Consider the following 15701-nt stretch of genomic DNA (forward strand, 5'->3'; position numbering starts at 1 on the left):
GCTGGTAAGCATTAAAGTATAAAGAGCAAAGAGGGGGTGCGTGAGAACCAAACGGAGAAGGCTTCCTACCTCTCCCCAGCTGCCAGTTTTCCACTTGGGGCATCTTCCGCCTCGGCATCGCCTCTGCCGGCTGGGTTTGGGGGACAGATGATGACAGTTTTCCTCTGAGATGGAGCGGCCCGATTCGGTCACACAGCTCACCTTACGGGATTTGACACCTCTTCCACAGGAGGCTGAGCACTGCAGCAGGTAAAGAAGGAGAGGACCAGAAATCGTAAGTTATCATTTTTATTTGAGCAATGATAAATTTAAGACCAATGGAAATCCAAGCTATAACTGAAAATAGGTAATCATGGAGAGAAATATGGTGAAATGAACTGAAATGGTAAGTGTTTTAATGATTAGGCGGGAAATAAAATAAGAAGAAAAGACCTGTACCAACATGCCTGCTGACCCGGTTGCAGTTTTTTTATGTCCGGGTTCACCGAGTTACTGGAGGTCTAACTCGGTGTGACAGGCAGGCACACACACAGTAGGGTTACAGGAGGGATTGGAGCTGGGATTGACTGTGCTGGGAAAAATAAAAGGGGGGCGTTTCATGTTGGCGATGGATATAAAGCGACAGGCTCAGGGTTGAACGGGTGCACAGCCCAGCATGCAGCTTTGTCCTGACCAGCAAGAGACCATATTGAACGGGAACTCGCCACAACCTCTTGCCTTGTTCAAGAAGGAGGAAAGGTAGGATTTAACAGAAAAAATACCCTGAAACACAAATTTTTCTTTGCAGATAAAAATAAAAACTATTCTGTAATGCATGTTAAAATTTGGTTCAACTTTGTTGGGAAAATTGCTGAATAAATGAACTCTTAAAAGAAACAGATTTTTTTTTATTAAGTGAAAACATTGAATATTCAATAAACAAATTGTTTTGAATAAATTGTATTTCAACTTTAATAAAAACAACATTTTTGATTGTGTTGCTTACGTCTCTTTTTTTTTGCTTTGCCAAAACTCTGATAAATGGTAGCCAAGGATTAAAAAGAAGATGCTTTTGCTTTTGGTGTCACATGAAGATAAAATATGAATTGGTCCATGAAAATAAACTATTTATATTTTGTTTTATTAAGGGTCAAGCGGTGAAATTGAACACACTAATTGAGTTACTTACAACCTAGTTATACTTATAACATCAAGGCTGGGGCTTTGTTCAAATGTTTTTTTGGCACTAGTGAAAGGTCTCTTATTTCATTAGGCTTCTGCATCCTTCCAATTGGGTAAGGAATCTCCTTTATTTGAAAATATTTAAAAGTTCTGTCATATAAAAAAAAAATATCAAATCAAATATGTCACAAGATACCTATTTATCCCAATTTACTAAGTTAAATTAGCTATATTCTACCTATCATGAAAGAGTACTGGTCCAGGTTGACTTGCTGACACCTCCCTCTATTTCAGCCCTTTTCACCGGCTAACACTGGAGTCTAAGTCACTAATGCACAGCAGACCAGAACAATGAGGTATAGTAAGGTCAAAGCCACCATCATAGAAAAAGCATCTGTGTGTTTTTCGGGTGGCCGAGTACAATAAATGACTTAGGAAGTGTCACAAAGCATGACGGATTGATGGGAATGATTTCAACAGCCCAGGTTGATGTGAATAAGTACAGAATGCACAAATATGTCAAACCAGTTGTGCATTCACTGTTAAGGAGAACTTGTTATATAGATGATTTTTAGGGATGCTTTATTTTTTTTAAACAAAAATCTCCAATAGCTAAATGAGACATTTTACAGACACTTTTTTGCTTTTCAAGATGCAAAGGCCTTATTAAATACAATCATTGATCTTATTCTGTCCTATGATTTATCTGGGGAAGTTTGGGATATACTTCCCATCAGGGAGCTATAATAACGTGCTTCACAGCCAATAATAGTATGAGATAAATCAAGATCAAGATTTATGTGATGGTTCAGGAGGGAACCCTGCATTCATACTTTTTCTTTCCCTGCTCATGTAGCAATGTTAAAATGAACAGCTCAAGATTTTTGAGGAGGGATGAATACAAAAAAAAGCTGATACCACTAATCTAACAGTAAATAGGCACATTTCTTGACTTTTTGGACTTCAAAAAAAGTCAAATCTCAAAAGTTTTAAAGCTATTTAACTAAATCTAAACTTTATGAACTTTTGCACTATCATCAGGTGTGCATTGGCCACGTAAGTGGTAAATTAGTTATTTATGTTTTTTACAGGTAACATAAACATTAAACATAAAGAGAATGAAAAGTTTTTTCCGTTCAAAATTACTACCAACTATAGAAGTTGTTTAAAAATGAAATGCACAAAGTCTATAAAGGTTTAGATTAAAATGGCTCGTTTGATGACTCGATTTCTACACTGAAATTGTTGATCTGACTGGAATCTACATGTTCTGTTCTCAGAATGCACAAAGCTATTAATTATGTCCTTTAGTCTAAATTAGAACCCCAATGCAATGGGGTAACAGGTAAAATATTCCTGCATGAAGTGTTATGATATCATGAAGATTGGAATTTTAAGGATGCAGAAGTGTTCTTTGGTCTTATCTCCTCTCGGATTATCAAGTAGCTTCGTCTCCCTGACCAAATAATCTAAATGTATCCTCTGTAAAGATGCTTATAGAGTTGGTAATGTGCTTCATATATTTATAAGTTTTTAACAAAAACTTTTCTTTTAAAAACTGTGTAAAATCAATTTAACCCATGTTTCCCTTGTTTTTTAATTACCTTTAGTCACTGAATATGACAATATGAGTTTTATTGTTTATTTAAATAAGAATGAAATAAACGCCTTTAATAGTACCTCTACTTCACTTTAATCATGACCTTTTCTGGAAATGCATGGAAATCCAACAAAATCATAAAAAATTAAATATTGACAGCATAATAATAAATGAACAATAAATACAAGTAATTACATAAATATACAGAAATATTCTTGAATCAGACTAATACTGCCATTTGTGAATAAGAGTCATAAAAATACTTATTTTAAGAGCCTGTTAATTATTTGTAGTAATATTTGCATCAAGTACCAAGGCGCAAATTTAGCAAAATGCCTAAACAAAAATTAACAGGGAACACTAAACTCCATGGTGATGTGGGAGTAATACAACCTAGATTTAAGTTGTTTTATTTTGCTACTTTACCATCACATATGGGATTCATTTAAACAAACTTTTCTCATTAGTGAAAAAAACGTTTAAAACAAGCACTCACAGCTCTGTTAACAGGCCCTTAAAATAAGGTGGGATGTCAGTACAGGCATTTATGGCCAGGAGTCAACCAGGTGGTTTGTGAAGCAAAGTTGTCCATAACCACAGATTCTGGATCGTCGCTATTCTCCACAATATGGAAAATAAGCAGAATCAAGGTTACATTTAAAAAAAACTCAGATCTGTGTTTAAGGCCATTGCCTGCACTGGATTGCCCCAACAACTCATTGTTCATCTCAGTGAGCTCAGTTTGCTCCAGTGCAAGGGATGCCAAAGATGGAGCACAGACAGCAATCATGACTGAGTTTGAGGTAGACACATCAGAATTGCTCACATTTAGAGCTCTGGATACAAAACACCAATAGCCTCCACTGTGGTCGCAGGATTTACATGTTCGAAACACGACAATTAGCAAACCATTCCTAATGGTTTAACCATTTACTGTACTTGACTGACAATGATAATACAGCAATACTCAAATCAAATCTGTAATACACTTTGCATTAAACTGACAACTAAAACACTCTTTGCGTTTAGCTGTCAGTACACAAACTTTGCATTGAAAGAAATAAAATACAAAACAGCTGCATCAAACAGCAATGCACCACAAGAGGAACCAAACAAACCAAAAATGTGATCATTTTTATCACTTGTCCCTTATTTGGCAAAAAGCACCAAGGAAGAACACTGTTGTCGTCTGATGGCTAGTTGAGTTGTGTTATGTTTCGAGTGAGGTATTATGGAGTGTAGCACAGGATAATACATTTAAAAGTTCCTAGTTCTTAATTTACAAAGCAAACATCTACATAAAATATTGCATAGAGCAATGTAAGGGCAGAAAGTTTTCAAATTTTTTTTTTGGCCACACTAAAAAAAGCGACATTAAAAATAATCCTAAAAACTGGAATGCAAAAGTTACAGGTTCGAATAATTTCCACAAACTCAGACACATTATTTTACAGTCCTTGCACAGCAGACATAGGTGCTAAAGTACTGATGTTGGGACATTTTAGGCACTTCAGAGTTCATGTGTAATTAAAGGGACATATTTTTCAAGTTCAGTTGTGTTGTGGTGATTATGAACACTTAGCATCTTCACAGCAGTGGAGGAACCTCAGTGAAGAGGAGAATATTAGAAATATAGGAGAATAAAGTTAAGCTGCTCCAAGTTTTAGACTACATTGCCTGAAGGAAAGAGGCAGTGCATATGAGATGTACGTCAAAAATATTATTGTAATATATTGTTTTGGATTAAACAATCCACATGCACCAAGGCATTCAGTTTGGGAATGTTGATGTTCCAAATCAAAATGACCACAGCTGGTATCCAGTAAGCTGTTTGGTCTCTTTAACACCAAAATCTAAAGTGTGTTTCAGAGCAACAATTAAAAGTGCATCAAATTAGGAGAGGCTGTGAGCGTTTTTCTGAAAGTAGGAACCACTGGAAACTTACGGGTTTTGCGTAACAAACCCTAAATAACATATATTCACTATTAGTTACAGTTAAGTGTTTTACAACAAAGCATATTTTTATCCAAACATCATCGGTGGTTATTATGCCAAATGTATATTTAAATAGTTTAAGGTCTTGAGTTTAATGTTCACCCTAAGAATTTTAACCTCCAAATGAGCCCTCCTACTTTATAAAAAATGGAACTTCACAATATTGAGATATAAAAATCAATGTAGCTGCAACATTGATGAAAGCAGTTTCAAGACCGTACTAGACAAGCTACTACTGAGAAACGATAAGGAGATATTTTAATACTTTTCGATCAAAGATCACAATTATCCCGATAAAACGATACAAATATTCACTAAGAAAAAGGTGGCAATGTGGACGACCCAATCTGATCTCAACTATTAGATAATCATTTGGATCAAGCTATTCAGTTCAGAAACTATTTGGAATATTTGTAGGTATTTCTTTTTTACACTACTATATGTAATACATTTACTCAGGCTGTATTTACATCACTTAAACTTCATTAAAACAATGTAATAATAATAATAACCTAATGTTTCTTGATTTTTAATCAGCTGATTATAACAGAGCTCAATCAGTAAGGGCAATTTAAAAAACACTCTTTAGCATATACTTAAAATACATCAGTTTTACCTGTCATTAAAGTTTGCTTTTAAATGCTTGGTGCTCTTGAGCAGCTGTTAGCTTAATTCTCCCATAAGAACTTCCTCTTGTTCTCTACTCTGATGGTTTTAACTGCTCTCTGCTGCAGATGAAGTGTCAACAACTATAGTAGAACCAACTCAGCAGAAGATAAATATGTAAACTGTAAAATAAAGTGCCTTATTATAATTAGTAACTTTGCAAAAAAAAAAACCCTGCATGTCGTAAGACAAACTGATTTCTTTAAAACAGCCATTTTTAAAAGCTTTATAAAACAAATACATCTAAAAAAAGAAAGTACCCACTTGATATCCTATGCTTGCTTCTACTTATAATGCTCTCTAAATAAATGTTAGGATTGTATAGTGAAACCCCCTCATGTTTGAGGATTACGAGCCAATAAATGAATTATAAAGAATATGCATCTATGTTTTTTTTCCTGATATACAAAAAAGTAATCTGTGTTTGCATATGAACAGATTTGCTAAAGGAGAACTTCTGTTATTGGAATAAATGTTATTTACATAAATAAAAAGAAAAAAATAAATTATCTTTAAAATAATATTTTACATAACTAGTTTTGTGATAAAATTTGATCCTGATTTTCTTTCCATGTGGGAACTTTTCTCTATATTTTTTTAGTAAGTATGACTGTCAAAAACATGCTATTATATTCATACGGTCACAGCTGTCACTGAAGCATCTTGTAATATTTCTGCTTCTTTGGCAAGTTGCAAGTGAGGATATCTTGTTATTTAAGTGCAATAGGTATACCGTTCTAATTGTATTAAAAAGGTACTGAACAATCAGCAGAGAGGAATCAGGAAATGGAGTTAAGTGTTATAAAAATAAACAATGCACCTCAGTCATTCTGCTCATTTAAGACTGCTTGAGTTAAAAACTTGGAAACTTGAAAAGATGTGAGTATTGTTTTTGTTTTTTGTTGTTGTTTTATTACGAGCGTACCGAGCTCCATGGGTCTGTGCTCCAGTGAGGGTTAGAGGGACACGGCTGAGTATTGCACTGCTCCCGATCTGGTGGCTTGTCGTGGATCTCACAGCTCAGATCGTTGAAACGCTCACCGTTGGGACGCTGGCACACCACCAACCTGGTCTTTATCCCACCTCCACATGGTTTAGTGCACTAAAGACATCCAAAAACCAAACACATTTTCATTTTAATCAAATTGATGCATAAACCAATAAGAAGTTTCACAAGTAACACAAATGCTTATCATTGCTTTGGTTAAAGAATAGACTCACCTCTCCCCAATTGCCGTAGACCCATTGAGGACATGGACCTGACTCACAGGATCGTTGCTCACTGGGCCGGCTACGGTCCTCACAGCTGTTGGCAGGGTAACCGTTCTCATCCTGACACACTACCACTCGTCGTTGGAAGCCTCCTGCACATGTGCTGGAGCACTGTTGTTAACAAAGAGAACCCAAAATCCGCAGTTAAAATTATTGCAAATATTTTTTTTTAAATGCATGAGTCTAACACTGCTATATCTACCACTGCTGGTACTTGGGCTGGCTTTAGTTGACATGTTTATATTTGTTGGGTAATGTGAGTAAATTCAATATTAATGGACTGTTTTATTCAATTCTGAAGTCAAAAATGTAATATGGGAAAGACATCAAAACCCCCTTAACCGCTTTTCAGGTTTTTAATTAGGGAACAAGTGAACATGCTTCAACTAGCAATACAAGCTGTAATATTAATATTTTTCGGCATTTCTTCAAGCACAGCAGCAGCATCTTCACTAGACAAGGTTGTAAGGGAATTATCCTGTGATTTAATGCATAAAGGGTCAATGAAAATCAGCTTTCACCAAATGTTATGTTTTAAAATGTCTTCATAACAATGAAACTGGTAAAGTGGTATTTGTTATTGTACCCCTTAGTAGTGCTTGAAGAGCCAGAGGATTTAAGCTCATGGTTCTCATGATCAGTGATTATATTTTTAACTAATTTAGTAATACTGCTTTAGTTTTACTGCTTCAGAGTTAAAAAAAAAATTTCAACTTTTAAATGGACCATATGAATACACGGCATAATTCAATCAATTAGGTGGCTGTATTTGTAACTCCGTGACTGAAGAACTGATAATCACAAGAATTACCTGCTATAGTAATGTTATGGGTACATCGAGTTATAAAACATGAGCACATGTTGAAACTAGAGGAAAGAACATTAGGTCTGCTTCTTTAATGGGAGGCAGATCTTTTAGTTATCAGGCTCTTTTCATGTGGAACCAGCAACCAGTTTTTAAGGGTGGCTTTAAAACTTTCCTCTTTGATAAAGCTTATAGTTAGAGTGGCTCAGGTTATCCAGAGCTATTTCTATAGTTATGCTACTATAGGCTTAGACTGCTGGAGGACCTTAGAACCATTTTTCATATTTTTTTTCATTATATCTCTATTCTCCTATTCTGTAGTGTTTGTTCGTTCAACATCTAACGTTATGCTCTCTCTGCTTTTTCTTATCATAGTAGCTTCACCTGGTCTGTTCCTGTTTGGCTGTGACACCATCCTGGGGAGAAATATCTGCTGTGCATCAGCTGTGCCATCAACACATTTGTTTATAGATGTTGGAGCTTGGCCTTTTTTTCAGTTAAGTCCTGTTTCTCTGACTGTGATTAACTATGCTATGACATGGGAGCTCATCTGCCTGGCTGTGTGTTTCCTGGACGGGGCCACCTGTGGAGCTGGTTTACAGTTGCCTTTTGTATCTCTGCTTCTGTCTCTTTGAACCCTAGCCGCCCTTGACAGATGGACGCTCACACAGAGTCTGGTTCTGCTGGAGGTTTCTTCCTGTTAAAAGGGAGTTTTTCCTCTCCACTGTCGCTACAAGCATGCTTAGTGTTAGAGGTTGCCTTGGAGTCAATGAGTTGATGCAATCAGCTGGTTTTCCTTAGAAAGATAACTTTGAACCAATTTGACTGTATGATCTGGTTGAATTGTCTCTGTGAAGTGATTGAGCTGACGTGTCGTGAATTGGCACTACTGTACACGTGCTGGTCATAAAATTAGAATATCATGAAAAAGTAGATTGATTTCAGTAATTCCATTTAAAAAGTGAAACTTGTATATTATATTCATACATTACATACAAACTCATATATTTCAGATGTTTATTTTGTTTAATTTTGATGATTACAAATGACAACAAATGAAAATCTCAAATTCATCATATCAGAAAATTAGAATATTACTGAAGACCAATAAAAACAAAGGATTTATAGAAATGTTGGCCAACTGAAAAGTATGAACATGAAAAGTATGAGCATGTACAGCACTCAGTATTTAGTTGGGCCTCCTTTGGCCTGTATTACTGCAGCAATGCGGCGTGGCATGGAGTCGATCAGTCTGTGGCACTGCTCAGGTGTTATGATAGCCCAGGTTGCTCTAATAGTGGCTTTTAGCTCTTCTGAATTGTTGGGTCTGGTGTATTGCATCTTCTTCTTCACAATACCCCATAGATTTTCTATGGGGTTAAGGTCAGGAGAGTTTGCTGGCCAATTAAGAACAGGGATACCATGGTCCTTCAACCAGGTACTGGTAGCTTTGGCACTGTGTGCAGGTGCCAAGTCCTGTTGGAAAATGAAATCTGCATCTCCAAAAAGTTGGTCATCTGCAGGAAGCATGAAGTGCTCTAAAACTTCCTGGTATGTGGCTGCGTTGACCCTGGACCTCAGAAAACACAATGGACCAACACCAGCAGATGACATGGCACCCCAAACCATCACTGACTGTGGAAACTTTACACTGGACTTCAAGCAACGTGGATGAAGTGCCTCTCTTCTTTTCCTCCAGACTCTGGGACCTTGATTTCCAAAGGAAATGCAAAATTTACTTTCATCAGAGAACATGACTTTGGACCACTCACCAGCAGTCCAGTCCTGTTTCTCTTTAGCCCAGGCAAGACGCTTCTGACGCTGTCTGTGGTTCAAGAGTGGCTTGACACAAGGAATGCGACAGCAGAAACCCATGTCTTTCATACGTCTGTGTGTGGTGGTTCTTGAAGCACTCACTCCAGCTGCAGTCCACTCTTTGTGAATCTCCCCCACATTTTTGAACGGGTTTTGTTTCACAATCCTCTCCAGGGTGCGGTTATCTCTCTTGCTTGTACACTTTTTTCGACCACATCTTTTCCTTCCCTTCGCCTCTCTATTAATGTGCTTGGACACTGAGCTCTGTGAACAGCCAGCCTCTTTAGCGATGACCTTTTGTGTCTTGCCCTCCTTGTGCAAGGTGTCGATGGTCGTCTTTTGGACAACTGTCAAGTCAGCAGTCTTCCCCATGATTGTGTAGCCTATAGAACTAGACTGAAAGACCATTTAAAGGCTTTTGCAGGTGGTTTGAGTTAATTAGCTGATTAGAGTGTGGCACCAGGGGCCATCAATTTTGAACCTTTTCACAATATTCTAATTTTCTGATATGATGAATTTGAGATTTTCATTTGTTGTCATTTGTAATCATCAAAATTAAACAAAATAAACATCTGAAATATATGAGTTTGTATGTAATGTATGAATATAATATACAAGTTTCACTTTTTAAATGGAATTACTGAAATCAATCTACTTTTTCATGATATTCTAATTTTATGACCAGCACCTGTATATAAAAAACTGAATTGAATTGAAACAGCACTATTGGTGTTGAGGTTGGTTATTTCTCATGCAAAAATTATTTCAAGGTTAAGGTTACAACTGAAGCAAAGCTGGGAGCAAAACTACTCTTTAAAAAAGTAATATAAAGGGATGAGCTCTTTCAGGACTACTTTCAAAGTGTTTTACATGTTTGTTGTTGTTTGAGGTCCTTTAACATTCATTTAAAGTATTTAAATTCCCTTCTAACTGTATTTATACAGGAAAACTTTACAGTTATTGGAATCCCTGCAAAAGATATATGCCTTGCAAAAAAAAAACACAAAACTTTTATTGTAGTGATGTTAGTATTATTTGTTTTCAGTAGGAAAAAAAATATACGTAAACATCTACATTAAATACATCAACTCAGTGGTAAAAACAAACCGCTTTAAAGAATAATTATCACACAAAATTACCAATGCCACCTATATTGGTACCACTGCTGTTAATATTTTGTAAGATCCTTTTTGGACTGGATGACAGAAGAGGTTGGCCTTTTTATAACATTTCACAAGAGTAAATCTGACAGATTGATTTAACAGCTTTAGAGACTCTAAAGAACAAAATATCTGTTTGATTCTGTTTAGAGAACCATGAAGTCTTGGACATTTGTTAAAGCCATTTGCCTGTTGCTAACCCATTGTCTTGTTTTCTAGCACAGGCCACCAAAACGGATGTCAAATCCATTTATTCATATATAAGGCCATCAACTTGGTTTCAGCTGTATAAATAAGCTTTTGAATGAATTATTTGATTCAAAAAGAGAGCACTGTTTGTATTATAACTTTACTCCCATTTCATTGGCAGTTTTAGCCACTTTGTATACTTTAGAAAACCATTTGCTTATAATGTATGACATAGAATGCCATTTATAGGCTGTTGGAGGACCACATAAAGTGCTGTGATGGGTTGGATTCAGCTCTCGGGCCTTTAGTTTGAAACATATGCTTAAAATAATTCATTATTTCAAGTTACCTTACAAGTTTTCAAGGATCTTTGCAAGACAACAGGAACATCATATTACAGATCCACTACCATACTAAACCGTTGGTATTAATTTATGCTGAACATCTCTTTAATTTCAACACTGCATGAGGTTTTTGTAGTGACTATTTTCTAACCAAGGCATACAGTTTGAGTGCAAGTCCAAGGTGAGCTTAGCAATCACTTAATTTGTAATGGTAGGACATAAAAGACTTTTTTCCTGGAATAGCTCCCAAAACACCCGTTTGCATGTAAATTGTTTCTATAGGTGGTTATCAAAACTATTTGACCAGTTTTAGTTTGGAATTTTCTTAAATATCCAACGTAAGATACAACGAATTCCACGTCCCCAGAGCTCATTTGTAGCGCCCGCGGATCAGGTTGCCGAGGTCTCCGCCTCTGGCTGCCGCCCAATCCCCTATGCACCGGTCCCCCATGGTTCTCCCTGCAGGTGGTGGGCCCACTGGGGGATGGCCTTGCGTCGTTCCTTCGGGCTTGGCCCGGCTGGGGAAGAAGCCGAGCCAGGCGCTCGCCGATGAACCCCAACCCCTAGGCCTGGCTCCAGGATGGGGTCCCGGGTCCGCCGTACCAGGCGACGTCACGTGCCTCGTTGTAGTCCTCTTCATAAGGGTTTTTGAACCGCTCTTCGTCTGACCTGTCACCCAGAGCCTGTTTGCCTTGGGAGACCCTACCAGGGGCATTTAGCCCCCGACAACATAGCCTCTGGGATCACCCAGGCACTGAAACCCCTCCACCACGTTAAGGTGGCGGTTCAAGGAGGGGAACGGGCCCCCAGCTCTTAACCCGAGTGGTGTCTTATTATTGGACTTCTGTGCAAGTCACGGATTGTCCATAACCATTGACCATGTTCAGGCATAAGGATGTCCATCGGTGCACCTGGCACCAGGACACCCTAGGCCGAAGGTCGATGATCAACTTTGTAGTCGTATTTTCTGATCTTCGGCCACACGTCTTGGACACTCGGGTGAAGAGAGGGGCGAGCTGTCCACCGACCACCACCTGGAGGTGAGCTGGATACGCTGGAAGAGGAGGAAGCCTGAAAGACTCGGCAGGCCCAAACATGTAGTGAGGGTCTACTGGGAACGTCTAGTGGAACCCTCGGTCAGGGACGTGTTCAACTCCCACCTCCAGGAGAGCTTCTCTCAGGTTCTGAGGGAGGTTGGAGACATGGAGTCCAAATGGGCTGTGTTCTCTGCCTCTATTGTTGATGTGGCTGCCCGTAGCTGTGGCCGTAAGGTTTGCGGTGCCTGTCGAGGTGGCAATCCCCGAACCCGGTGGTGGACACCGATAGTAAGGGATGCTGTCAAGCTGAAGAAGGAGTCCTATCGAGCTTGGCTGGCTTGTGGGACTCCTGAAGCAGCAAGCAGGTACTGTGAGGCCAAGCGTGTCGTGGCCCGGGTGGTTGCAGAGGCAAAATCTCGGGCCTGGGAGGAGTTCGGAGAGGCCATGGAAAAAGACTATTGGTTGGCCTCAAAGCGATTCTGGCAAACCGTCCGGCGCCTCCGGAGGGGAAAGCAGTGCTTCGCTAACACTGTTTTCAGTAGGAGTGGGGAGCTGCTGACCTTGAAGGAGGATATTGTCGGGCGGGGAAGGAATACTTTGAGGATCTCCTCAACCCGACAAACACGCCTTCCACGGGGGAAGATGAGACGGGGTGCTTGGGGCTGGATTCGTTCATCACCCAGGCTGAAATCACAGAGGTAGTCAAAAATCTCCACTGTGGCAAGGCTTCGGGGGTGGACGAGATCCGTCCTGAGTATCTTAAAACTCTGGATGTTGTCGGGCTGTCATGGTTGACACGTCTCTTCAACATCACGTGGAGGTTGGGGACAGTTCCCCAGGATTGGCAGACTGGGGTGGTGGTTCCCCTACATAAGAAGGGGGACCGGAGGGTGTGTTCCAACTATCGGTAATCACACTTCATAGCCTCCCCAGAAAGGCCTATGCCAGGGTGCTGGAGAGGAGAGTCCGGCTGATTGTCAAACCTCGGCTGCAGGAGGAGCAGTGTAGTTTTCGTCCTGGCCGTGGAACAGTTGACCAGCTCTACACCTTCTGCAGGGTGCTTGAGGGTTCTTGGGAGTTTGCCCAATCAGTCCACATGTGTTTTGTGGACTTGGAGAAGGTTTTCAACCGTGTCCCTCGTGCTGCCCTGTGGGGGGTGCTCGAGGAGTATGGAGTCGGGGGCCCTTTATTAGGGGCCATCCGTTCTCTGTCCAAGCGGAGCAGGAGTTTGGTTCGCATTGCCGGCATTAAGTCGGGCGGGTTCCCAGTGCATGTTGGACTCAGACAGGGCTGCCCTCTCTCACCGGTCCTGTTCATATCTTTTATGGATAGGATTTCTAGGCGCAGCCAAGGACCGGAGGGGGTCTGGTTTGGGGACCAGCGGATCTCGTCCCTGCTTTTTGCAGATGACGTAGTTCTGCTGACTCCCTCCTGCCAAGATCTACAGCGTGCACTGGGGCGGTTCGCAGCCGAGTGTGAAGCGACCGGGATGAGAATCAGCTCCTCCAAGTCCGAGGCCATGGTTCTCGACCGGAAAAAGGTGGCTTGTTTTAGGTTGAGGAGAGTCCCTGCCTCAGGTGGAGGAGTTCAAGATCGATAGACGGATCGGTGTGGCTGCTGCAATAATGCGGATGCTGCACCGGTCTGTCGTGGTGAAGAGAGAGCTGAGCGAAAAGGCAAAGCTCTCAATTTACTGCTTGGTCAACGTTCCTACCCTCACCTATGGTCATGAAATCTGAATCATGACCGAAAGAACGAGATCTTGGATACAAGCGGCTGAAATGAGCTTTCTCCGCAGGGTGGCTGGGCTCTCCCTTAGAGATAGGGTGAGGAGCTCAGTCATTTGGGAGAGGCTCAGTGTAGAGCCGGTTCTCCTCCACATCGAGAGGAGTCAGTTGAGGTGGCTCGGACATCTTCTTTGGATGGCCCTTGGACGCCTCCTTCGGGAGGTGTTCCAGGCACGTCCCACTGGGAGGAGGCCCAGTGGACGACCCAGGACATGCTGGAGAGACTATGTCTCTCGGCTGGCCTGGGAGCGCCTAGGGCTTCCCCAGACAGAGCTGGAGGAGGTGTCCATGGAGAGGGAAGTCTGGGAGTCTTTGCTTGGTCTGCTGCCCCCTCGACCCGGTTCCGGATAAAGCAGGAGACGAGGAGTACGAGATACAATGAATATAATCAAATATAAATTTTAGGCGTTCTCACATCTTAACCAAGTTTTTCTCTTTAGTGGAAAATGTGCTATATTCTTAAAAACACATTAATTTTTGAATCTGTGTGTCAGATGTCTCACCGCGCCCCAGGGTCCGGTACGCCATTGCTGGGAGTGGCTACTCCTGGAGATGGTGTTTGGTGAGGACGGCAAAGGTCTGGACTCGCTGGAACGGGACGGGCAATGAGACATGGCACAGTCCTGCTCTGTGGCTGGACGATCGTCTGGATCACACTCACTAGCATTCACTTCTTGGTCGTTAAAGTTGACACACAACACCTGTCGTGTTGTTTTCCCCTGCCCACATGTCACAGAGCACTAAAAAACAAAACATGGGGTATGAGTGAATGTATTTCATGTACCGGTAATTATAAATTCCATCTATTCATTGTTTGAGATCCAAGATCTGGAAGACATGAGGAATCTTCTCCCTTGTTTAAACTCATTTTTTCTAGCCAAAGCCCCTTTATGAAGTTTCCCCAAGATGCTGAAGTCAAACCATTCCAATTCTTACACAACAAACTATCAACAGTTTCTTTACAGACTCTGCTTTGTGCACTGATATTTTTTATTGTTGGAACAGATTGATACAATTTCCAAACTTTTACCACAAAGCTGGGAGCAGGAAGCTGTAAAATATGTGCTACATATCAGTTTGTCTTACTGGAACTACAGGGTTAGGCCCGGTTTCTAAAAAACATGTGCTGTACACCAGTCCAACTGATGCTTTGGTTGCACCTGCTGGAAATAATTGCACTGTTCTTGAGCTAATCTGAAGACCAAGTGAAGTTTTGAGGTATATAGTAATTGAAAGTTTGTGTTTCTTTCCCCTCTGTCTGGCCTGCAATAATATGGTTTAGCCACAGCTGTTCCCACTTGCTTTAGTTTTGCTGTACCACTAACCTTTGACCTTAAAACAATTAGTAGTGAAGAACTTTCAACAGGAGACCCATTTGTTGTCTAGGTGGTGGGTTATAACTACTGACTACTTCTGGGTTAAAAACCTGGGTTACTGCACAATGAAAGGAACTAATTTCGTAGTGAAATACCTACCCAATTAGTTTTTATGATAAGAAATGTGGATGTATTTAGATGGCTTTCCTGCTATTGCAACTTTAAATGCAACTGAGAGTTCAATTACCCAGTTATGAATTGGATATATCTAAAACATTGTATAGTGATCATCATGGTGTGTGGATAAGTGAGTAAAGACACTCATTTCCAGTACATATACATCAACATAATAATTATTTTAAATTCTTATTTAAAAAAAAAAGAAAAAACACATTAGCGCTATATGACACATGCTTTAGAAGTGGATGTTTTTGTAAATTAACACAGAAAATAGGTATGATGCTAAAAAATTATAGTTTTCAAACAATTTAAGAAAAAATATCACTTCAATACGCATGTCATGTTAGTAAGTTACATATAAAAACCTTTGACTA

General features: G+C 40.1%; 1 protein-coding gene across 1 annotated transcript in view; it reads right to left on the reverse strand.

The window, feature by feature from the left end:
• adamts9 (ADAM metallopeptidase with thrombospondin type 1 motif, 9) overlaps positions 1 to 15701 on the reverse strand; it is a 65326-nt gene that overhangs the window by 18766 nt on the left and 30859 nt on the right. The window contains exons 26-29 of the mRNA XM_038277881.1: positions 14335 to 14571; positions 6644 to 6805; positions 6348 to 6524; positions 70 to 240 (exon numbers count right to left, since the gene is read on the reverse strand). Of these exons, the coding sequence (XP_038133809.1) occupies positions 70 to 240; positions 6348 to 6524; positions 6644 to 6805; positions 14335 to 14571 (747 nt within the window). The remainder of the gene's footprint in view (positions 1 to 69; positions 241 to 6347; positions 6525 to 6643; positions 6806 to 14334; positions 14572 to 15701) is intronic.

The sequence above is a fragment of the Cyprinodon tularosa genome, unplaced genomic scaffold, assembly GCF_016077235.1.
Source record: "Cyprinodon tularosa strain WSP-4 unplaced genomic scaffold, ASM1607723v1 ctg135, whole genome shotgun sequence".
NCBI lineage: Eukaryota > Metazoa > Chordata > Actinopteri > Cyprinodontiformes > Cyprinodontidae > Cyprinodon > Cyprinodon tularosa.